General features: G+C 38.0%; 2 protein-coding genes across 2 annotated transcripts in view; both read right to left on the bottom strand.

Annotated features, from left to right (window-relative positions):
* The window catches only part of bib (MIP channel family protein big brain), a 142,089-nt gene that overhangs the window by 7,014 nt on the left and 108,737 nt on the right, over nucleotides 1-26,338 (bottom strand). Inside the window, exons 4-5 of the mRNA XM_074102057.1 lie at nucleotides 7,367-7,701; nucleotides 5,444-5,676 (exon numbers count right to left, since the gene is read on the bottom strand). Coding sequence (XP_073958158.1) covers nucleotides 5,444-5,676; nucleotides 7,367-7,701 — 568 coding nt within the window. The remainder of the gene's footprint in view (nucleotides 1-5,443; nucleotides 5,677-7,366; nucleotides 7,702-26,338) is intronic.
* LOC141438262 (uncharacterized) lies at nucleotides 310-4,834 on the bottom strand. The gene is made up of 2 exons (XM_074102058.1): nucleotides 3,862-4,834; nucleotides 310-3,104 (listed from the first exon to the last, which is right to left on the bottom strand). Exons 1-2 carry the CDS (start codon nucleotides 4,627-4,629, stop codon nucleotides 3,099-3,101), a joined length of 774 nt encoding a protein of 257 aa, XP_073958159.1. The 5' UTR covers nucleotides 4,630-4,834; the 3' UTR covers nucleotides 310-3,098.

Below are 26,338 nucleotides of genomic sequence, written 5' to 3' on the forward strand. Positions count from 1 at the left end.
AGTTTCCTGTCGCATAATACTAAAGAAATGAGAGACCGTAAGCAAGACATTTTAATGAATTATAATCGTACCGCATGCGCACAATACCTATCGTTTTGTAAAATCCATCCATTCTACCTGACTTATTTCTTCAGTATCAGCAATATGAAACTGTGCCCTTAGTGTAAGTTTTCGGTTACAAAATACGTCTCGATCGCGTTCGCGTTAAAATCTCAATTTGTATGGAAACACGAACATCGCAAACGTTCCGCTAGAGGTGCTGTTCGTGTTTGCATACAAATTGTGGTTTTAACGCGAACGCGATCGAGACGTATTTTGTAACCGAAAACTTACACTAAGGGTACAGATAGCGGTTGATACGCTCGTAGAACTAACTACCTTTAATTTATAATGGTGGCACTTCACTTGGCGTTGTATGTTCGCGTTGCGCTATTGACATCGTCATCGCTCAAGGTAGAAATGAAAGAATACCTACTACATTTCTTTCGGTACCATCAGCCAAATATGTGGTCTACCACCCTAAAGTTGATAATCGTTTGCATCTCTTAAAACAATAATGCCAATAGACGAGCCTGTCTGTATTGTGATTAAAACAATTATCACTTCTTTTTAGCTATAACGTTTATTGTCACTCTCGTCAGTCATACATTCAGTCCGACCTCGCATAGATTAAATCAATACAGATAACAAACATCGTGGACAGCATTTACAAATACTGTCATACCATACTACATCTTCCCCATGGACAATATACAATTTATATTCTAACTCTCAATCACATATGTAATCTCTCAAATGTTGTGGAGGAACAATATTGTTTCGCGGCCTTAACACCCTATCATGCTCCTGCACCACAGGCCTGTTTATCTCCTGAGGTTGATCATTTTCCTCACCTTGTTCAGATTCAACATTTACATTACTATACTGATCAAAATAACCAATATTTTTATGAAAAGATGGTTTTACATGTAATGTATTTCTCCGGAATAAATGGCCATTATTATCTTTTAAAATCAATGATCTAGGAGCCCTATGGATGTCTACAACCTTCCCAGGATGCCATATGTTTTCTTTCAAATACACTATATCCTGACCAGAGTGAAATTTATGATTATTCAATTTTGCTGTCTTATCAAAAATTTTCTTATTATGGTCATTCATTTTACATTGAATTTCACTAAAATTAGTTACCAATTTTGGTTTTAGAAGTTCTTCATGAATCGGAAGCTTAGTTCTAGTCAGTCTACTAAATAACAATTGTGTTGGAGAGTGCGGAGAACCTAGCACAGGTGTATTCCTATATTCTAATAACACTTCTAGTAAATCAATACCACTATCAGTTGACTTTTTGAGCAACTTTTTGGCTATTCCAACATATCTCTCTATAAAACCATTAGACCTAGGATATCTTGGGCTTGAAGTTATTACTTGGAATTTCCATTGTCTAGCAAAGTCTTGAAATTCAAATGAATTAAATGGCATATTATCAGCCCTTAATACCCTTGGTATACCATGTGTCGAGAAAACATCCTTTAATATTTTTATTACAGTAGATGCAGTCAATGAACTTACTTGAATTAATTCAAACCATTTAGAGTAATAATCAGCTATAATGAAATAAGTTTTATTTCCCCATTGACAAAAATCACATCCAATTTTTTGGAATGGCAAAGTAGGTACGTCATCAAGTAACATAGGCTCTTTTGATTTTTTCAAACTGTACTTTTCACATATTTCACAATTTGACACAGCATTGATGAAATCATTCTCAAGATTAGGCCAGTAGAATAAAGATTTTGCTCTGGAAATTGTTTTACTGACCCCAAAATGGCTTGAATGAACTTTCTTAATTACTCTCTCTCTTAGTGTTACAGGGACTATAATTTTATAATTTAGATAAACAATCCCATTTTCATATGTAATGTTGTCTTTATGTCTGTAATAAAATTTTACAATGTCAGCCGCTTTGTTCTTACACCTAGGCCATCCATTCTCATGATATAATTTAAGTTGTTGAAGCACAGGATCTTTACCTGTTTCTAGTACAATAAGATTCTGTACTTCATCACTGACATCAATAGCATGTATTGTTTTAATTAAAGAACTATCCACCTCCACATTATTCGCTCTACTAGAAGCTCGACTCAAGGCATCAGCCACATGCATTTTAGAACCTGGTGTATACTGAACATCCAAATCATAAATTGACAATTTTAACTTGATTTTTCTTAAGCGTTGTGAATTAATAGAATTAATTTCTTTTTTCATAATTGCCACTAGCGGTTGGTGGTCTGTTTGTACAATTACAGGTCTACCGTATATGTAGTAATGGAATTTTTTACATGCATAAAGTATAGCCAGAAACTCTTTATCTATTTGTCCATACTCAGATTCACACTTGGAAAGACTTTTTGAGGCAAATGAAACGGGGTGGCCATCTTGCATTAGTACAGAACCAATAGCATCTTTAGAACTATCTGTTTGGATTACAATTTGTTTCTGCGGATCAAAATTTAAAAGCACGGGTGGACTTATCAAAAGCTTCTTAATGTCATTTATACATGTTGTGTAACTGTCATTCCACACAAATTCAACATTTTTCTTCAGTAATTGTCTTAATGGACTAGTTATTTCTGAAATATTTGGCATATATTCCCTAAAATAATTAACAAAACCTAAAAATCTTTGGAGGCTCTGTTTATCAGTTGGAATGTCATATTCTAATACAGCTGTGATTTTTTCTCTATCTGGTGACAATTTACCATTTATAATTTCATGACCAAAATATTTGACCACCTGTGGTAAGTACTGAAACTTTCTAAGATTGAATTTAATATTTAATTCTCGTGCTCTACTCAAAACTTTGTCAAGAATCTCATCATGTTTCTCTTTTGATTCAGCATGAATCAAAAAATCATCTATATAAATAAACAGTCCTTCAATATCATTGAAACATGATTTACAATTTTCTTGAAAAGTTTCCGCAGATATCTCAAGTCCAAAAGGTAAGACATTGAAACAATAGGAACCATATATTGTGGAAAATGTACAATACTTTTTACTGTCTTCAGTCAAAGCAATCTGCCAAAATGACTCCTTTAGATCTAGAACAGAAAAAAATTTTGAGTTACCTATCTGAGACTTTAAATCATTTATGGTTGGAATTTCATAGTATTTCTTAAGAATACAGTTATTCAGATCTCTGGGATCTAAACATAACCGGATAGATCCATCATCCTTTTCCACAATAACAACCCTATTCACCCATTCGGTAGCCTCAACAACTTTGGAAATCACTCCTAATTTACACAGTCTGTCCAGCTCTTTTTTCAATTCCTCTTTTAGTTTTAAGGGAACTCTGTGCGGAGGTTTTGATACTGGAACAGAGTTATCTTTCAGTAAAATTCTACACTTTTTTGGAAATCTTCCTGAACCTGCAAATACATCTTCATACTTTTTAATTATAGATTGCTTGCCTAAATCATTCTCAACATTGTTTACAAATTTTCTCTCAATAATACCTAATAACAAACATGAATCCTTTCCCAATGTTGGCTGGTATCCAGAACTTGTTACAATGAAATCCAACAAAATTACATTTGAGTTTAATTTTGCTTCCAACAAAACAGTACCAAATGTTTTAATTTTTGAACCATTGTATGCTTTCAGCTTGACATTGGATTTACACAATTTAATGCTGTTTTGTCTTTTTCTTGATATTTTGCTTTGAATATCATTGTACAAGGAGATTGGAATCAGATTCACATCTGAACCAGTATCGAGCTTAAAAGCACACTTCATCACATTTTCCAATAACAATTCCTGCTCCCAACAGTCAATTCTATTAACATTTGAACATACCGTATCACAATACAATTGATCACCATGATCTTCCGATTCAACCACTTGGACTTGGTCTGTGCGACTCCTTGTACGACACACTTTTGCAAAGTGGTTAAATTTTCCACATTTGGTGCACTTCGAACCTCTTGCAGGACACTTTGAGACATTCCTTTCATGTTTTCCACCACACCATCTACATTTTATTATAAATTCTACCTTGTGAACTTCAGCACTAGTGGTGTTACAATTTTGACTGTCATGCAAGGCTTTAGTCTGCAACTTTGATATTTCAGAGAGACGGAGTCTCTTTATTGCATCATCCAGTTTTACATCTCCCAGGCACAACAATCTTTCTTGTTCACCTTTATCGGTAGTCCCGAGAATAATCCGGTCGCGGATCGCCTCATCTGCGTCAGCAAAGTCACAGTTTCTAGAAAGACTCTTTATATCCTTATAGAATTGATCAAAGGACTCGCCGGGCTGCTGGTTTCGCGAATAGAACAAAAATCTGGAATACAGAATGTTCTTCTTCGGTTCACAATAGTCGTCGAAGGCTTTTATAACATCTTCGTACTTAGCCTCAGTTTCTAACTTGAAATTGTTGTATATCTGTACGCCTTCCTCACCAATGGTATTTAAAAGGATTGCAATTTTTCTGGAGTCTTTACCGCCATCTAAAGCAGACGCAATCAAATATATACTCAACTCTTGTTTAAACCTTCGCCAGTTACTAGGTAAGTCACCGGTAAGACACAATTTCTCTGGCAAGTTAAAAGTAGCTGCCATTGTTATTACAATACGTTAAAGACTGCGCCATGTATTGTGATTAAAACAATTATCACTTCTTTTTAGCTATAACGTTTATTGTCACTCTCGTCAGTCATACATTCAGTCCGACCTCGCATAGATTAAATCAATACAGATAACAAACATCGTGGACAGCATTTACAAATACTGTCATACCATACTACACTGTCAACTTGAAAGTTCGACTTTAGCGACATATTCATTTGATAGGAACTTGTTTAAAAATTGGTAGACGCCAATATTTCGGTGAATATGCCAAGTGCCACAAAATAAAAGTAGAAACACAGAACACACCATTGAAACGCGACGCTAGCGCTACGCCACACCACCCGAGACGTGTCAGCACGCCACGTGATAACACGCGTTCCCATGCGGAAAAACCAAACGATCTAGATCCGTGTGTTGTCGGGAGAGGGGAAACATACGCCACCAGACGTTTGCACGCCGTGTGTTTCTACTTAACACTCGACGCCACGCGTCGACGCATGCAATCCGACGCATGCCAGTATGTGTGTTTCTGCTATGACAGTAGCTAAGCCTGTTGTAGCATCGATATGAGATGTAATGGTGGATGAACGATCGAATTCTATTTCTGTTTTTATTATTATTATTCTTATCCATGTCACTTCACGTCATGTAATGTCACGAATAAATGTTTTCTTTCTTTCTTTCTTTCTTTCTTTCATCGCGTGACGTGTCATGTGTGTAACGGGTGTCGATACGTGAAGTGGCTTCACATGTTGGTATATGAGTCAGCCTTACTAGTGGGACATCAGTTCTGTAGGTGGGTTACCTGCAGGGCCTGGCCTGACGCCGTTGGCAGCCCCGTAGGCGGGCTCGCGCTGCGCGTTATGCGCGTTCTGGTTGTGCGTGAGCGCATGTGCGTGCGCGTGCGCAGCGTGCGGCGCGAGCGCGGCGTGCGGCGCGTGCGCGAGCGCGGCGTGCGGCCGCAGCAGCAGCGACTGCGCCGACGCCAGCGGCGCCGCGCCCGCCGCCGCGCTGCTCTTACTGTATACCGACTGCGACCTGCAATCATGAAGAGAGCCTCTTACCATCAGGAGACCCACTTGCTCGTTTGCCATCCAGTAGAATAAAAAAAAGAGAGGTTTTACGGTGACGCTTTCGCCAGCGCGGTTGGTAAGCGTCGCGGGCCACGAGCCTTGCGTCTCTTAAGTTAAGTTACGTAAGCGTTTAACGTTCGTTTAGTTTGATCGCTTCATACTTCGTATAAATAATAAGTCAGGCATTGGTAACTGCGTTAGAACTAGAAAACCAGCTTTCAAATAAAAAAAACCGCATTCAAATCGGTCCACCCGTTTAAAAGCTACGGTGCCACAAACAGACACACATAGCGGTCAAACTTATTACACCCCTCTTTGCGTCGGGGGTTAAAAATGGCCTGGCGTGTCTTAGTAGGCGGGGCATAAAAACTGTGTTCTGCGCGTCATTTGTTGTGCATCTCACATTGCATCACGCGCAAACCAATTCCTGCTTTGTTTCTTAATTTTAACCAATCAAGAAGCACGTCTATATGCAACCTCGAAAATGATTCGTAGGTATTTTAATCATAAGTCGTTTTAGTTTAAGGTATGGCCACTTTTTGTGTGGAATTTGTTCTGAGTTACGCTTCCTGACTTATTATTTATTCGTAGCGTTTGATACGTTGATATTACAGTACATTGATATACGTTGATATAGTACTCATTCCAAAATTCGTTAAATACCATATACTTATATAAAAAACTGTTTTCAGCCTTTATACTAGGTACCTAGTATATAACTCTTCTAAACTTGTTGAACTGGTTTTTGCGAATTAAATTTTCATTGTACAAAAATTAAAGAAACAAGCAAATGACAAAAGTTGAAATACATGTACAAATGCGAAAATGGTTTCGTGTACACTAAGACAGTTTAGGAGAGCACAAAAAAAATGACAATAACCTCCAAAGAAAGTAAAAATATTTAAAGTTTATGAGTAGTAACTACATGTTCATTTCCATTTACACCAAAATACTTGTTTTTAATCTCCAATTTAAATAGCGCATAAAGTGTGTGTATAAAATCATAACACCCAATAATCATGCTCATAACATGACAAAGAAAAGTAAAATTAAAACATTGGAACTATACTTGGTATGGATAGGTATCTAACTAAATGTAAACAAACTTCAACTGCCAGTTGCAATGCAATCGGATAATCGGATAGATACATAATATACATACATACATAGCAGAATTGGCCTGAATTCCAAAATTGTCCACCTAAATCTCTCGTGTGTAAGATAGTTATTTAACACGTTGAAGTGAGCACCGTGGTGTGATAATACATAAATATGACATAACGTATTATAATCAGAACATTTTTTTTGTCACAATATAACTGGACATCAATACGTCCAACAAAGTATGTACTAGTTACGTCAGTCTGCCACATCACAACAATTACGTAAGCTCCTAATGTCACCAGGTGGAGGTTTTATTTTAGTTTGAAGTCTGCTGCCTGCTCTCGTCAACGAGTTAACCTGGGCTTCGGGCTAGACTCTACACTAGAGATTTGATGCTATGCACGAGAGATTTGGCCAAATAATTTTGGCTTTCTGTCCAGACTCACCGGCCGTACCTTTATGAGAGTGTCCAGCATAGGTAATATATTTCCGATTATCCGGCCGCCTGTTCACACAACAATAATTACATGTAGGCGTGCGGTCCTGCTGACCTGTGAAGCGGGTGCCTTGCGGGCGGCGGCGAGCGGCAGTACAGCGACTTGGTGCCCGAGTACAGTGGCTCCGCGTTGTCGGGGCGCGGGGCCGACGCGGCGCAGTACGTCGGGGCGTGCCGGTAGTGCGTGGAGAACGCTGGCTTATCCACGTCATCCAAGTCCCGAGGAGAAGAAGCCCGGGAGGAGCCTCTCGGGCGCTTGGAGCCCCATTCGTGGAGCAGCGCGCACGCTGCCCCGCCGCCGAGGCCGCCCACCCAGCTCACCCAGTGGCTCTCCCAACGGGACAGAACAAACGCTGGGCCCAGCGACCGCGCCGGGTTCAATGACGGCATCTGGAATTTTACAGGTTCAGCGTGAACATTCAAGACGGAAAAATAAACGCAAGGACTTTGATCAAACTAAATTTAGCATCGTTACGTTTGTGGTTTTATAAAAATTTAACTATATAATATTTGCTGAGAGACGGTGATTAATGAAGAAAAAAAAATACGACCGAATTGATAACCTCCTCCTTTTATTTGAAGCCAGTTAAAAACGCCGTAAAATGACAAATATTAACTCTCTAATTTGTTAGTTTTATTATTTATCCATACCTACTAAGTATATTTAGAGCCACTTAAATAACAGATGAGATGGCGTACTAAAATATTTTCGTAAACAGTTCCGTAGAATTTTTCTGCTGGACTAACAATTTATTCAATTGACAGATAAATATTTTTACTCTGGTTTTTTTATTTATTTTGTATTTATTTATTTAGTAACAAACAGTCTTTCACAATAATTTTGCATTTTAGCTAAAGCTAGGAATTAGTTTTATATAAATAGACCTATAGTTCCCTGTAAAATATTAAGTACAGTTAACTTTTGTTAAAAAATATGAAACACGTTTAAACTTACAACCTATAAGGTTTCATAAGTATGTTAAGATTTAAGACCTTTAGAAATAGATAATGCGATTAATTAATTAATGTCAACCACAGATACCACAAAAGCTTTAACAATATGTAGGGTAATTCCAGGATAGATGCCTCATTTTCATTTCGGCTAGTAACAGAACTATGACACTAAATTTTCACTAAGTACATATAGCAAGCGTCATCCCCGTAAATCTCTGTGCCGCTGCGATTGTAAGCAAGAGCGTACGCTGCGTTTCGTCTTTAAGTGTAAAAACCTTCCGCGACGAGACCTCGGAGAACGTGGAAATTATATTCGTAAGTATTTGTTTACGGCGGATGGCCGTTGGGGCCGAAAAGTTCTCGAGTGGAGGGCGCGGATCGGCAAGCGCAGCGTAGGACGTCCACCAACAAGATGGACGGATGACCTGGTTAAAGCCGCGGGTTCACGGTGGATGCAGGCCGCTGCCAACCGAAGCAACTGGAGGTCTGTGGGGGAGGCCTATGTCCAACAGTGGACGTCCTACGGCTGAGATGATGATGATGATGATGAAGTATTTGTTTTCGAGTAACTTTTATTCATAACTGGTATTTAGTGTGGTTTCTGAAGTCTTTGCAAATATAAAAAAAAGGTTCTAATTATTTCAAAATAATGAAAATAAAAGACAGAAACGTTTAATTTAGCATATTTTTGCGCTGAGTTTATACCCCACGGTAGGCACCTATCCCATTTTTAAGGGGTCAAACAAAAGATGATTTACACAAAATCTATAGGAAATAAATCGAAATAAGTACAGTAAAATAATAGATAAAGGATCATAGTTATCATACGCATTGGACGCATTAATATTAAATGATGAATTATCGAGTTAGGTATAAAGCAATTTCAAAAAGTAGGTCATCTATCCTGGACTTACCCTAATTTAATTATGCAGTAACTATTCCAATTCGCTTATCGTTAAAGTTTCTGTTTGAGGTTGAACAAAAATGTATTTTTAATAATTTAACATACATATACTTAAGATATACTTACTCGAATCATACTGCCATAAGCTAGGCTAGACACAATTAATTCGGTTAGGTACAAAACCTAACCCTGTGGATGCAGGTCGAGTATCTTTACCTCTCTCATCCTAAAGTCCTTCCTAGCTAAGAAACACCAATTACCTAAGTGATTTGCCGACATCCTGCCCTTACAAGATTAAGGTTAAGTTATTGCAAAAAAATATTTCCTTTATCGATATTGACAGCGAGAATCGCAGGATCAATAGGAGGTTTTTGTACGCGTATTGTTGAGAGACAGATGTACAAAAAGACGGGCAGCTGTCCGTTAAGGACCCACACAAAGCAGGTAGGTATAGGTACTATATTGTAGCTAGGAGCGGGCGGAAGGAGCACAAAGGATCTCCCACTGCTATTGAGGCAGGCACACGTTCACGGCTAGATTTATCTCGGGCCGTCTGTCATTTTGCACAATTGAACTAAATGTGTATCGAGCTCGAATTGTAAAGATGTTACAGGAGTTCAACGATGTCAGTGATTGCTAGGACGTTCGTGATTACGAGGTTTACTCGGAAACTGAATGGCCCGGAATAGAATGTAATCATCGATTTATCACAGCCTACATATGTAGGCCTCCTCCCAGAATGAGAGGGCCCAGTGCGGATTGGGAACTTCACATACACCATTGAATTGCATGCATCGTAGGTAGGGGTATGTGTAAATTGAATTGTAAGTGGGACGGTATATACGATACGAACTTCGAATTTCGTAGTAGCCTCCTTGATACTAACCGAGACAAAAGTAGCCGCGCAGTAGGCAGCGCCCAGCAGTGCGGGCGCCGCGCCTGCCCAGCGGCGCTCCATGGCCGCGAAGTAGGCCGCCGCGACTAGCCCAGACAGCACCAGCTCGGCGCCGAGCCGCTCCCACGCGCCGCCCGCGCCCGGCAGTGCCGACGCCAGGCTGCCAGCGTAGCCCGGTACGCTCACACTGCAACAAAAGACGACAAATTAGGACGGCACCAATCATGGCCATGTTAAGCACGGTAGTAGGTATAGGTAGCGCCTATGCCCATGTCGTGTAATGACAGCAAGATTTTGACAATTACTCATTTATTTAATTCATTCTACTTTTGTGCACAGTTCTTTTTGTAGCTGTGTGTGTAATCATCCACTTCAACTCTCGTGGCACAACCTATACACGGTAATGGATAACAAGGATTCAATGCCTTATAGCTCACCCATCGGCAGTGGGTCAATTCTAAGGTAGACAGCTGCTAGTTTGCGCCGCAACAGCGCGCCAGCCCAGTGCTTCCAGGCCTCAACATTTCATTTCACAATGTGTATTACCACGACTAATTTCAGAAGGTGATTTTTCCCAATTTGGGTTTGTTCCCAGTTCTACAGATTTTTCTTACGGACTTTCATTTTTACAAATACACTGAAAAAAAAGAACAATTTGCCAACAATAACAAAAAAAATATGCTTAACATAACTTCAGTGACTACAAAACTAAGGCCTACTCCTACTAGTAGCTAAAACTTAGGTGATATCTTACAAAACCTGTTTTGTAATATTAGCATGATTTTGGTTCCTAATTAGTAAATTTTGGCTAAACGTCAGGTAGCCAAACTAATTCAGATACTTATCCTGTTTTTTTCAGTGTTCCCAACTGAACAGGTTCTCATCTCTACCAATTCCCAGTTCAAGCGATTCCGAACTGAACGGATTCCCAACTCAATAGAGGCCGGTCACTGCGGCAGCGAAGCGCCAGTATTCTTTTTTGTCACATTGATAATCTGGAGAAATTTAAAAATCAGGTGCAAATAGTGGATTTGAAAGGAAAACTATCACTGTTAAGTTGATTTTACAGGATAAAGAGTAACAATTGGGAATTTGAACAAAAGGAAATGGGAACTGGGAAAATAAATGGACACATTATGCACTTGACTCGACCTGTAGGCAGGCTTCGACTCACTTATCTATTTTCAACCTCCGTCCGAGCATGCCCTGGCCCTATAAATACTAGGTACCTACGAAGTGCAAAATTCGAACCATTTTTATCTTGCCGTCCCGCTGACGTTAATATTATTTAATACGAGAGTGAGAGAGACGGTGCGATACGAACTTTGATTTTCGAATTTCGTAGTAGTTCTCCTGCCCTTATAATAACAGCAGCGGCATTTGACCGCGCCTGAAATATCACTTTGTCAACCGAGGCCTTTCATTCGTTGCCATTTTTATTGGTACAATAACACCCGTATTTGCTGTTAATAAGGCAGTTAATTTGGCTAAAAGCTAGGCGTTTGCTGAAAGGGTAGGCACGCAATATAAAAACTATAGTTTCATAGGTCACACTATTGGTTATTGGCAGCCAACAAAACTCAATTTGATCGTTAAATGCATAGATCCTTTAAACAAAATGAAAAAACTTTTTTGATTTCGCTAAAGAAAACAATAAGGCTCTACTGCGATAGTTATGGCGGTAGTTGGGGATTGGTAGCTAAACTAAAAAGGGTAGTAAATAAAAAGCGGGAATACGTAAATCTTACGAGCATCCCGTAGCGTGCATACCAATGAGAAGGGCTGACTTGGCTGAGCGACCCTGGATCCCTTCACTATTGCATTAAACACTTGAACTTGGGTACATATTGTACTTATACTTATTCAGAATATACAAGGTAACTCCTAAATGGCGAACAGAAATATTTTATTCTTACTCTGGACCTTTAGGCAGATTAAAACTTGAATAGGTAGTGCCACCAGAGTTGAGGTCATTCATATCATTCATTCTCCTTTTATGCAATCAGTTTCATGTACCCTGTGCTGAAACCTAAGAAGTACACCTAAGAAGACAAAAATTTCCCAATTCACACTAGGCTCGCGTGGGAACTACAGTCTGAGTCCTCCCTTTCTGAGAGAAAGCGTGTGCCAAGCAGTGGGACGTTTATAGGCCACAGATGATGTATAATCAGGCCCAACGGCCCAACTCCTCAAGCGCCGCAAGAAGTTAAGAGCGTTTATACCTGCTGAGCTGGCAACGTTGCATTTTTGTTAGTTTTTCTCGATTATTCCATAAAAATTTAATGAAAATTTATAATGTTGTCTGATAGAACACTTCTTAATATATAAGTTAATGTGTCTACTCCAATAATTATTCGTTATAGACTTTTATTTTCTTTAAAAACCGGTCATAAACATTAATTCGTTTTTAAGGAATATAAATGTTTATCTTATAATTATTGGAGTAGACACATTAACTTATATATTAAAAATGTTCTATCAGTTTTTTTTTTAATTTTCATTATTTTTTTGAAATAATCTAGAAAAACTAACAAAAATACAACGTTGCCAGCTCAGCAGGTTATAACGCTCTTAAAGGATTACGAGTTTGCGGCGCGTGCTGTTGATACTTTAGGGCCCTGGTCAGGTCAGCCGACATGAACTCTTTCATAAAGGCCCTGTCGTCCCGGTTAGTCGACGCTTCTGGGCACCCAAGAGCTAGCGCGTATTTATCCCAGCGGATCTCACTTGGGACCTGCCATAGACAGATCTTTTAGACGGGCTGTTCTTTTATAATTTTTATTTTGAAACCTATTAACATGTAGGTATATTTAGTTAGGTAAGGTATGTTCGGTTAGTTCTTTTCGTCTTATTTTTATCTGTCAATTTCATGTGTTTTATGCTATATTTTGTATACTTAGTTGTTAAATAATACAGCAAGCTATATAAAGCAAATATAAATATAGAGAAATGTCATTTGAGAAAAATCAAGTAAGTATTTGATATAAATATCCTACTAATATTATAAATGCGAAAGTTTGTGAGTGAGTGAGTATGTGAGTGAGTGAGTGAGTGAGTGAGTATGTTTGTTACTCTTTTCACGCTGAAACGGCTAGACGGATTTGGATGAAATTTGGCGAAAAGTTAGTTTATAACCTGGATTAAAACATAGGATACTTTTTATCCCGGTATTCCCACGGGATAGGGATAAAATCTTGAAATAACAACCTCTGGGCTTAGAGTCATGAAATTTGGTATGTAGGTAGTTGGACGTTTGGAATAACAGATAGGTGACTTTTTGACCCGATATTCCCACGGGATACCTAGGATAAAATCTTGAAATAACAACCGCAGGGCTTAGAGCCATGAAATTTAGTATGTAGGTAGCTGGACTTCTGGAATAACACATAGGCTACTTTTTATTCCGATATTCCCCCGGGATAGGGATAAAATCTTGAAATAATAACCACTGGGCTAAGAGTCATGAAATTTGGTATGTAGGTAACTGGACGTCTGGAATAACACGTAAGGGACTTTTTGACTCGATATTCCCACGGGATACCTAGGGATAAAATCTCGAAATAACAACCACTGGGTTAGAGCATGAATTTTGGTATGTAGGTAGCTGGACCTCTGGAATAACACACAGGCTAATTTTATCCCGATATCCCACGGGATAGGGATAAAATCTCGAAATAACAACCTCTAGGCTTAGAGTCATGAAATTTGGTATGTAGGTAACTGGACGTCTGGAATAACACGTAAGGGACTTTTTGACTCGATATTCCCACGTGATACCTAGAGATAAAATCTCGAAATAACAACCACTGGGTTTAGAGCCATGAAATTTTGGAATGTAGGTAGCTGGACCTCTGGAATAACACACAGGCTAATTTTTATCCCGATATTCCTACGGGATAGGGATAAAATCTCGAATAACAACCTCTAGGCTTAGTCATGAAATTTGGTATGTAGGTAGTTGGACGTTTGGAATAACAGATAGGTGACTTTTTGACCCGATATTCCCACGGGATACTAGGGATAAAATCTTGAAATAACAACCGCAGGGCTTAGAGCCATGAAATTTAGTATGTAGGTAGCTGGACCTCTGGAATAACACATAGGCTACTTTATTCCGATATTCCCCCGGGATAGGGATAAAATCTTGAAATAATAACCACTGGGCTTAGAGTCATGAAATTTGGTTATGTAGGAAGCTGGATGTCTAGAAAAACACGTAGACGTCTTTTTGACCATCGGGTCGATATTACCACGGGATACCTAGGAATAAAATGTCGAAATAACAACCGCTGGGCTTAGAGGCATGAAATTTGGATGTATGTAGCGTATGTCTGGAATAACACATAAGTACGCTACTTTTTATCCCGATATTCCCACGGTATAGTTTTGTAACTAAGGGACCCCATACATCCCTGTATTATTATTATTATTATTTCGTATTTTTTCTTTAATTGTATACTGTAGTTTTTAAGTATTTTTATTTGTAATTATTTTATTTTGAAAAAATGACTTTCTGCCAAGTTTCTTGCGGCGCATTCTTCTTGGCAATGATGGTCTTTCCAAAGTTCTGGTAGTATAAAAAATGACGTGTAAAAGTGCCATTGCGGCCTATTTACTGAATAAATGATTTAATTTGAATTTGCATTCTGAATTTGGATAGGGAAAAATTTTCGAAACTTCAGCACTGGGTTTAGAGTCTTGATTTTGTACAGTTATTCACAACACAACCTCAATGAAGACCACGATATAAAAATGAAATTCCAGGGGAATTTTGTAAAATCCCGAAATTTCAATTGTAGCTACCACACCGAATAGTTTACGCGTGCGAAGCCGCGGGTAAAGCTAGTATATATAAAATTCTCGGGTCAAAAATGTTTGTGACCAAACTCCTTGGAAATGGCTTGACCGATTTTTATAGAATTTCTTGTGTAAATTCGGTAGGCCTGGGAATCTATTTTTCATACGGAGTCACGGCAACAGCTAGTTAAAAATTAAAAAATCAGTCACTTTGTTTCATAAAATAAATAAACTTAACCAAGTCTTGTTTTCCTTCGCTGCCGGCAGGATTTCCATAATATTATCACGAACGTTCGCCCCATACCAATGAAAACTCATTAACACTTGGTTAACTTGTTTTTCTATTTCGTTTAAAGCTACAAATAGTACCCGGACAAAACAGCCCGGGGCTAGAGTACAAGTTATGCAAATTAAAATCACCTTTTAGCATACAGATTACCACTTAGTTTAAATGGCGGAGTGGTTGGCGCAGGAAGCTTGCATGGGCCCTGGAGGGTATAAATGAGTCAGTCCTATAAAAAGGACCTTATGACGTCTAGGGAGCATAACGAAACATTATTATTATACTCGTGTGCCAAATGTAAAGAATAGCTTAACTCACCACAAAATATTTGCAGATTTTAACCAAATTTTTAAAATAAATAAACACGTCGTTGGTTAAATTGATGGCGTCAGAACTTAGGCCACCAAGTTCATTTTTGTTAAGTTAGTTAAGTAGTTATGTTTTTTTGGAGAATATCTTTTTAAACAGTACCCAATAGTTAAGCCACTAGTGTCTTAGAGAAATTAGCTTCGTGTGAAATTCATAATGAGAATAAGTGATCTCTAAACCTAGACCTAAATAACATAGTTGTACGCACTTTATGTAAGGTTAAGATAAGAATAAGTTATACCTATAACAGTTGTAATGGGATGAAGTTGGGGATAAAAGCGAATGTCATCTTGAGAGACAGCAAAGGGTCGTTCTCCGACTGTAGCTAATGAGATCATTACCTCACACGTTAGTTAACGGCTCAAATGTTTCTTTCCTAGATACAGTTTATAGGACGTTTTCCTGAACACATTTCGTGAGGATATTTATTTTACTCGCACAGAAAGTAATTTAGTATCTGATTAACGGAAGGAAGGGAGAAAGGGGTTTTTGAAGAAAAGTAATTCCAAGTAAATCTCCACGTAAGCAATGAATAATGGTGGCTTAGCAAAGTTGCTGCAGTAGCTAAGTTGGCACTTGTTCTTGAGTAAATAAATAAATAAATAAATCTGTATATTCTGTCTGTTTGTCAACATCTTGAATTCGTTTCTGTGTAAATATTTATTGTGCGCTTTTGTTTTGTATCTAGTTGTGCGTTTTTTGTTTGAACTTTGTAATCTAGATTTTATATTACTCAGAACCATGCGCTATTCTATTCTATATATTTTTTATTTATTATGTATTTCAAATGAAGAAATTCCGAAATTTTCTGTAAGTACAATTTTTATGTGCTCTTTTTCTGATGAGCCATTAAAATTTATGAAAAGTTGTCACAAAAATGACTAAAATAAGGGCATTTCTTCCCTTTATGAAAATGAATAGTACCTACCTCGTTGGTAAACAAACAAATACTTTAAATACAAATTATCATCTATCCATTGTCATAAATTGTTACATTTAGTCCAACGAGGTAAGTGGGCCAATCAACTTTTTTACCGACACTAATCTGTCCGCGACATTTTTCAAACAATTGCAGATTTTTGTAAGTAAACATGCTTTTTCTGTAATTTAATAGATGGTGTCCAGGAATACATTACATCCTACGTAAGTTTACCCTATTAAACCATGAAATATCTTGTTGGAAGTACGATTTTTTGGTAACACCAGAGACAATTTTGGTAACGCAGGAGACGCCCAAAGTGTCGGTAAAATGGTTGATTGGCCCCAAGTAAGTGTTGAATTGGAGACAATGTCAATTTTCAACAAGTGCATTTATTCGTACTTCTATTGAACAACAAGGTTTCCTTACTATGTTGATCTTCACGGTAAAGCTTGTGGTAAATTAAAAGTTATTTCGAGATTGCCTCAATGAAATGTGTCGCATCGGATCGCGACAAACGACAAACTTGGTGTCTTGTTGTTAATTCAATTTCAGAATATGTTGTTGTTGTGATTATATTGTTTTGAATGAAACTACCTTATTTTCCCGAGAACATTGTAGAGAAAAGTCGTGTAGTGTTTTAAACTTTCGCGATGTTCACTTAACTCACCTCCAACTTTCGTGACCACGGACGGTGCAATATCGCCAACATTAAAGTTATTGTACCAATATAAAAGGCGTGATAAAGTCTCGAGTGTATTATGAATTAGAAGAGTCGTATTTATTGTTTATGGTAGATAATTGGCAGATTCCCATTTAAAATCATTCTAACTCGTTTCAGAGTTACGAAATGACTCGCCCACCTTCTCGACCAGAATTCGATGACTTTAATAAGCTTCTTCACGGTGAAAACTAATACTCATGGTAACTATGTCTGTATTATACCTATAACATTATGTATATATGTATAACTCTTTATTGTACATAAAATACATGAAATTAACAGATAAATATTCAGATTACCAAGGCACGCCTTAAACGGGATTTAATTTGTTTGTGAAATTGAATTAAGTAAGTAAGTACTTATTGGAAAAATGAATATACTTAATATTTTTAATATTATTGTATACATAAACTAATAAGTTAGTTCAACAATTGCGGCTATTCCCTGTCAGGGTGCGTAATTGTAAGAAGTAGAATAAGATCTTATAGTTACTGTATTTTACTATTAAATTTCTTCGCCATTGCGATGTTTTCCTTCACTTAAAGCTCTTAAATTCGCACAATACAATTATGTCATGAAAAAGTAGTGAATATTTTTTCTGTTAAATAAAAAACTGTATCAGTTATTTGAGACAAATGGGACTCTCGACCCAAAATACCAGATATTCGATCTACACAGTCACGTAAGAAGTAGAATAAGATCTTATAGTTACTGTATTTTACTATTAAATTTCTTCGCCATTTGCGATGTTTTCCTTCACCTTAAAGCTCTTAAATTTCGCACAATACAATTATTGTCATGAAAAAGTAGTGAATATTTTTCTGTTAAATAAAAAAACTGTATCAGTTATTTGAGACAAATGGGACTCTCGACCCAAAATACCAGATATTCGATCTACACAGTCACTGTAACCCACACCGTCATTTTCCTTGGTCTTATTTCCGGGCACTAGGCACTTAGCGAACCGGAGATGACAAGCGATGCGGGTCTTATCTCGAGGCTTGACCCTGATAACAAGTTAAACATGGGTTCCTTCCAGTAGGCTGCTCTCGCACAAGCGTACGACACTACATAGATAAAGAAGTGTATGATATCCATCCATGGGGTATTTACAACTTTATTGTTTACTAGCTGTTGTCCGCGACTCCGTCCGCGTAGAAGTATGAAATAGTACATTGTGTCTTAAGGGCGGTAAATAAGGAATTACGAACGAGAGTCTATTAGAAGCCCGAAGTCGAAGACTGAGGGCTTTAATGAGTCGATGTTCGTAATTCTAGTACCGCCGTGCGACATACAATGTTTTTCATCACATTTGCAAGTAAAATTTTATATTTGTAAAAGAAAAAAAATTTTCTTCCAAATATGGCGATACTTTAGGCTGTGCTCTTGCAACGTCCCGCTACCTCCCTCGGCATGCGCCGCAACGTGCGTGTGCATGTGGTCCATGTAGTCCCGCAGCAAGAGCGCGCGCACGGGAACCGCGCCGCGCCATCAGTACGGGCACCGACTCATTTACCGACCTTGGGCTTCATGACAAGAAAATGTGTATACGCAATGACTCATTTACCGACCACGGGTTTCATGACAAGCACATTAAGGTCGAGGGTTTTATTTGGGGGGTTGCAACTAAGGTAGTAGCCTGCATGTTACGACACTGTTTACGAGCAAGTGTGATGAAAAATAGTTTACGTCCTATTCTCAGACCTACCCAATAAACCTACACAAAAAAAAACATAAAAATTTATGAAACCGTTTCAGAGGAGTTTCGTAAGTATTCTCTTCTTTGTCGTGTCGCTCTACTCTTGGCACAGCGGTCGTGGTCACATTGAGGCGTCCGCGTCGGTGGTAGAGGCGAACAAAGCTCTCCGTACGATCTCCCGCCATACCCTTCTGTTGGCAGACTGTCTGCCCCCACTTGGTCAGTCCAGCTCATAGGTGATCTGCCGCGCGACCTGGTTATTATCATCCCAGCCTATATACGTCCCACTACTGGGCACAGGCCTCCTCTCAGAACAAGAGGGCTTGGGCCATAGTTCCCACGCGGGCCCAGTGCGGATTGGGAACTTCACACGCACCATTAAATTGCTTTGCAGGTTTGTGCAGGTTTCCTCACGATGTTGTCCTTCACCACAAAGCTCGCGGTAAATATCAAATGTAATTCCGCACATGAATTTCGAAAAACTCAGAGGTGCGAGCCGGGGTTGAACCCACGAGCCTCTGCTTGAGAGGCGATAGGTCAAACCACTAGGCCACCACGGTTTGGTATTATATTTATTATAAATTAATCCAAAACCGCTATTTAATTTTAATTTTTAGTCCAGCGTTTTGTGGCTGGCACCCCCTAGGAGGTTGCAAAAAATCAGTAACTAATAAAGGAAAAAAAATAAAAACTAAACTAAAGGTCATTCATTCATTAAAAAAAACCAGGGTTTGATAATTGTGATATAATTAGTTAGACTATAGATAAATAGATAGAACTAAACCGCGGACGCCGGACGGCTGGCCCAGACTTCGTCTGCTAAAAATGTTTTTATTGCTATCCCGAAAGAACTATGCAATTTATAATCTTCCCAGGGTCTCATTCCATCTCCATATATAATTTTATCTAAATTTGTTCAGTTTTTTTTAACTGGGAGAGGTAACAGACATACAGACAAATGATGACAGACACAGTTATTTCGGCATAGTAAATAAGGATAAAACACCTAAAACATGAGAACAAACATTCGTATTTTTTCATTGTTCTCAAGTTTTAGGTGTTTTATGTTTGTACATCAGCCCGACCGGGGATCGAACTTCCCGACTTCAAGCTTGTCGTCAGGTTCTCTAACCACTCGGCTAATCGATCGCCTAACTTGAATTCCTAATAATGTAAATATATGCTACCGATAAGATCTTTTTTTTCCTCTGTTCTTCGCTTCACAAATGACTATCACATGGAGTGGAAAAGTATTAAAAAAAACCGGCCAAGTGCGAGTCGGACTCGCGCACCGCGGGTTCAGTACAAAATTAATATCCAGTTTTAGCAGAGCCTCAAATGTTCGCAGTGTGGGGCATTTAATATAGTTTATTGTTATAGACATGAAAAATTATGATTTTCAGATTTTTCTTATTGATTGCGCTATAAGAACTATTCACACAAAATTTCAACTTTCTAATAGGTACAGCCGGAAGTACTCTATAAATTTTTCGGTTAAGACAATTTGTATGGAAACAACTTTTTAAGTGTTCTTGACTACTTTTTTTCAACTCGATACCTTTACGCGGTCCCAAGGTAATTTGTCTTGACAGACAGAAAGACGGACGGAGGGATGGACAACAAAGTGATCCTATAAAGATTCTGTTTTTCCTTTTGAGATACGGATCTCTAAAGTAAAAAAGCACTCGGTAAAAATTGAGTTACATTTTTTTTCACGTCGATGATTTGGGTGGATTCATTGAATGACCATTTTCGATCAAATAATTGCGTACAATTTAAGACACGACAATAGAGTGTATTTGAAAAGAACTAACAATATTCGAAGACGATTTTGGTTACACATCTACAGAAATTGCTATTATACATTACTTAGTAGGTCCCTTACTCAAGGAACCGATAAAAATAAATACCGATCTGTTAAAAAATTATGCTTTACTTGTTAGTTATACGTCCCACTGCTGGGCACAGGCCTCCTCTCAGAACAAGAGGGCTTGGGCCATAGTTCCCACGGGGCCCAGTGCGGATTAGGAACTTCACACACACCATTGAATTGCTTCGCAGATTTGTGCTCGTGGTAAATTTCAAATGTAATTCCGCACATGAATTTCGAAAAACTCAGAGGTGCAATGCGAGCCGGGGTTTCACGGCTTTTTATATCAAACTTACCTACATAAAATAAAAAACTTACATGAAATAAAAATAGAACCTTAAACTAAAACAAAATACACAAAGAGTACCCCTTAGGCAAGTCCAGATGCTGGCAGCGTTTCCTCTTTTAATAGCTAGGTTGATTCTAAGTATTTAAGTACATTGTAATGAGATTTTGTTCTGGAACAATGTTACCCTGCTAAGTTGGCAGTGACGTTCTTTTTGAAAGTTCTCGTATCGTAGTTGATACAAAAAAATCAGTCATCATAATGTTAAGGAGCCCTTTAGGACTTATACTTAAGAACAGAGTCAATATTTAGATTTTTGATTTATTATACTTTCTTCAAAGTTTATAAAATTTAACCTAATAACCCTCCCTCTCCCTCTTTGCAGTCGGGTAAAAATAGTAGCACTTTAGCATTAAGAAATTAAGTAAATAAATCAATTGACTGCTTACCACAAGTGGTTGGGTTTACATTGTGCTTTATGTTATGTGCGCTCTGCAATTGGCCAACATTGACCCAATTAGGTCCAATACCCATTAGGCATTTACTGAATTGGCACATAAGTCTAACTTGTGGGTACCTTATATACTTTTAGCTATTCTGTGCTTCTACCGCACCAAAACTGCAACCACTAACCGCCACTACCGCGAATATGATTTCAATTTGTATTTTCGTTACCTACCAAACGTAATTGAATTACGCTGGATTAATAAATTAACCAGTAATACACATCCGTGGCCTCACTAGGCGCATGCCCAAGATAACCAATTTATAAAACATTAAGCAATCGTATACGCTAAATTAGTATTAATTCAGATGGTCGATGCTCAGGATATTTCAATTAGACTCCTTCCTAAGTATGCGGGCAGACGATAAAATATAAATAGCTAGGAAACGTGGTAGTTCCAATCTTTATTAATCATCATCATCATTATCCCAGCCTATTTACGTCCTACTGCTGGGCATAAAGGCTGCAGGATGAGAGGGCTTGGGCCTTAGTTCCCACGTGGGCCCAGTGCGGATTGGGAACCTCACAATCTCTTATTAATGCCTGATTCAAATAAATTACTTAAGTATAGAAATAGGAATAGAAATAATTTATTTGCAAGAATAGGTTAGTTACAGGTCTTAAATTATGTAAGGCATGCGTACTCAACCTGCAAGCTAGTGTGAAAATAATAGCAAAAATTCTTCCGTAAACGAATATAACATTCTGTTATTGTAGCAAATACTTAGTATCTATTACTGTAAAAATAACATTCATAAAGTCTAGTTTTGAAATCCATACTAATTATTATAAATGCGAAAACGGAGCGACGGATCGACGTGTTTTTTGACATAGAGATAGTTTATGGGCCAGAGAGTGACATAGGCTACTTTTTATCACGGAAAAATGCACAGTTCTCGAGGAAACAGCGCGCGATAACCAAATTCCACGCGGAGGAAGGCGCGAGCAAAAGCTAGTATTTTATATTTTTAATTTAACTTCACAGGTTTGTGCAGGTTTCCTCACGATGTTTTCCTTCACCGCAAAGCTCGTGGTAAATTTCAAATGTAATTCCGCACATCTAGAAATTCAATGGTGCGTGTGAAGTTCCCAATCCGCACTGGGCCCGCGTGGGAACTATTGCCCAAGCCCTCTTGTTCTGAGAGGAGGCCTGTGCCCAGCAGTGGGACGTTTATAGGCTGGGATGATGATGATGATGAATTTAACTTCACGTGGCAAGCTATTAATATTATGAAGTCGAAAGTGAGTTTTGTTTGTTCTGCTTTCACACCTATAGACCCGTAGGACTACGTTTTGAGGCTTCAAAAATATTAAAGTTGTTTCTTATTCGCATATAGCTTCCGGAGCATTTGCCCAACCTAATACAAAAAATTGTGTCATTTTGGGTGCCTGCATAAGTAGAATTTAGGTATTAGTGTTTTCCATTAGTATTGGACGAAAAAAAAATTAAAGACGAAAATTTTACTTTCTTATTAATATCTGAGCAGTAACTGATGTATAGGCATTTTGTGTCATATCCATCCACGGGAATCCTGATTTTTAACCAGTACCTAACATGTCGCCCAACTAACTCTAAAGAATATTACAGTTTGTTAAAAAGATGTCAGACGTTTTAAAATACTGACATCTGTTATCCAAAATATTTTGTGTCAAATTCATCCACGATATTTATAGATATTTTTTTTTAATACATACCCTGTAAAACCCAAAAAGAAAATTCAAGTTGTTAGAGTTTACGTGTTTTGATTATTACGGTGTAAAAAAACACTATTCATAATAATTGTGTCATTTTCATCCACGGATTCTCATTATTTGAAAAAAAAACTACCACGAAACGTACTTCGCGCGAATGGCGAGCGCGGGGAAGTACATCGGGTGCTTGGGCGCCGGCTGGCAGCGTTCGTTTGTTTATATTACCCGCGGCTTCGCACGCGTAGACTGACAGTTTAATTGATTCCGAGATTTTACTGAATTCTCAGGTAATCCAAAAATTACATCATAGTTATCATTTACTTGTATTAAAACAGCTGTGCAAAATTTTTATGAATTTAAGTCTAGCGCTGTCATTTCGAGATTTTATGCCTATCCCATGGCAATTTTACGAGATACCTACCTAATAAGTTTTAGTTTTTTTTTGCTGATTACTTTTGGTTGACTGTAATTTCATTGTTATCTAAACAACACTTCCACACCCGATTTAAAGAACTGGCGTAATTTTTTTTTGTAATAAAATGAGAATAACAACTTGTTAGAAATGCGAACCACACCAGTTTTTTCTGGCATATTATTACGCACTACGCCTACTTTTATTCGGGCGTAGCTCCCGTACTAGACGTTGGTTATGGGCAGTTTCGGATTTGATTGAAAGCTTTTTAAATGCATTATCATCTTATTAAATTTCTGGATGAAACGCGTTTTCAAATTGTTTTTATTTTTATTTTAGTTTTTTTTTCGGTCGCTAACTTTAATTCTACCTTTTCTTCAAAACGAAACGAGATTAGTGGACATTTGAAGCGTTCATCGAAAGCTCTCAGCGTGCGTAATAATATGCCAGAAAAAACTGGAGAGGTTCGCATTTCCAACATAATTGTTATTCACATTTTATTACAAAAAGAAATACGCCGCTTTTTTAAATCGGGTGTGGCTCCTAAACTAGATAAGGTTACTAAACTCTTGCAGCTTGTATCGAAAGCTATGGAGCTATGGAGTTATAATATGGAGAGATTTAAAGAAGTTCGCATTTCCAAGTTGGTCGTTTTTTCATATTACTGCATACATTTTCGGCCCCTACTTTTATTCGGGCGTAGCTCCCGTACTAGATGTTGTTATGGGTAGTTTCGCATTTGATCGAAGCTTTTGAAGTGCATAATCATATTAATATATAATATCTTTCCAGATATTAATATAATATCTAGGAGGAAGGCATTTTCCAATCAATGTTTATTTTTATTTTAGTTGTTTTTTTTTCGGCCGCTAACTTTAATTCTACCTTTTCATCAAAACGAAACGAGGTTACTGGACATTTGAAGCGTTGATCAAAAGCTCTCAGCGTGCGTAATAACATGCCACAAAAAACCGGAGAGTTCCCGTTTCAAATCGGATGTGGCTCTAGACTAGATGAGGTTAGTTAACAGTTGCAGCTTTTATAGAAAGCTTTTAGTGTCCAGTGTTATTTTATGGAAAGATTTGAAGAGGTTCTCATTTCCATGTTGTAGTTTCATATGGTGTAGCTGGCAATAATTTTCTTGCTTCACCAGACGTTTTTGTGTTTTTTGTCACTCTTATGAACACACAAATGCAAATAATAACTTAAACTTCTTAATTTGGTTGGGTTATAATCGGCCGCTAACTTTTGGCCGCTAACTTCACACCGGTAGGATTGTTGACGCTAAGCGCTGCTATTTTAGATATGCAGTGACGCGATAGCCAGGTTTTAGAGCTGGGCACACTCCTTGACCATACAAGATATCCATCTTCCTTTAAGTTCGAGTGAGAGAGAAGAGGCTTAGGGCTAGATTACATCCTACTAATATTATATATGCGAAAGTTTGTATATCTTGATGTTTGTTACTCAATCATGCTTTAACGGCTGGGTAGCATTAGCTGAAGTTGGGATACTTATAGATATAGATATCGATTTAAATTAACTACATATATGCGTCACGACACGACAGATAAATACAAATCCGACTTTAGCGTCATAAGCAGGATCCACGTCAAATTTCGATCATTAGAATTTTCGAACTTAATGCCAATCAGTTAAAGTTGACATTCGTTTTGTCGAATTCCTAAATTTAGGTGCTTTCTGCTGTTTGATACTATGAACATACCATTTCTAAATTTTTATATAAAATACAATACAATACAATGACTCTTTATTGTACACCAAAATAGTAAGCGATACAGAACAGGTACACAGAATGAAAATTACAAGGGTAAACAACAGGCGGCCTTATCGCTTAGAGCGATCTCTTCCAGGCTTAGAGCAACGCGGGCTTCCTACCGGAAGGGAGCAGCCTTAGCGGTAGATTACCTTTAAATAGTTCTGGCGTTGTTGCGGGGAAATGTGCATACAAATGCAGTTCGGCTTACTTAGATGCAAAAACAAAACTGCCAACTGACTGTAATGACGACGTTACACATAAATAATCCAACAATACACTAATAATTCGTTTACAGATGACTCCAAACTAACACATTGACAGTAACATCATTAAGTCATCGCTTTATCGCTTATGCGATTTATCGCTTGACCGATCCGAAATTTGTACCGCTAGGACTCGATGTTGGTAAACGAATCGACAATAATGTACGTCTTTGTTGTTTAAATGTAATAAATAGCAATAATACGATAACAATTTACTTCCATGTGAATGTAACACCATAATTTGCAAGCTTGATGTCCAGATCTCTTTTTACAGCAGGAAACTGAACAATTCGGTATTTTTAGCACCGCCGCGTTCAACTCCGCTTCTCGATTCTGTCTAGTAGTTTGAAATCGAGCGCGTCTTGTTTTATAAAATTCGTATGCCCAATTGGGCTTGTACTTTGACAGAGGGGAACGCGTCGAATGGCTACTCCTTCCCGCCGGGTTGCTCTAAGCTTCCAGGCAACCTTTTTATATATAACTAGCAGCCTTTTGGTTCTTAAATTAATGTACCTATTATTTACATACTTAATTATTTGAATAAATACTACATTCAGAGTATGCAAAAAAAAGAAAGTTATGCAATTTGTTCATACGTAGCGGAGATAAAAAGTCAGTCAATTCAATACTCATTAAGTTATATAATAGGTGAAGTGCATAGTTTAAGCCAGCGAA

Source organism: Choristoneura fumiferana, chromosome 18, assembly GCF_025370935.1.
Source record: "Choristoneura fumiferana chromosome 18, NRCan_CFum_1, whole genome shotgun sequence".
Lineage (NCBI taxonomy): Eukaryota > Metazoa > Arthropoda > Insecta > Lepidoptera > Tortricidae > Choristoneura > Choristoneura fumiferana.

Coding starts and splice junctions, on each gene's coding strand:
- LOC141438262 (XM_074102058.1), bottom strand. CDS start 4,629: ATGGCAGCTACTTTTAACTTGCCAGAGAAATTGTGTCTTACCGGTGAC.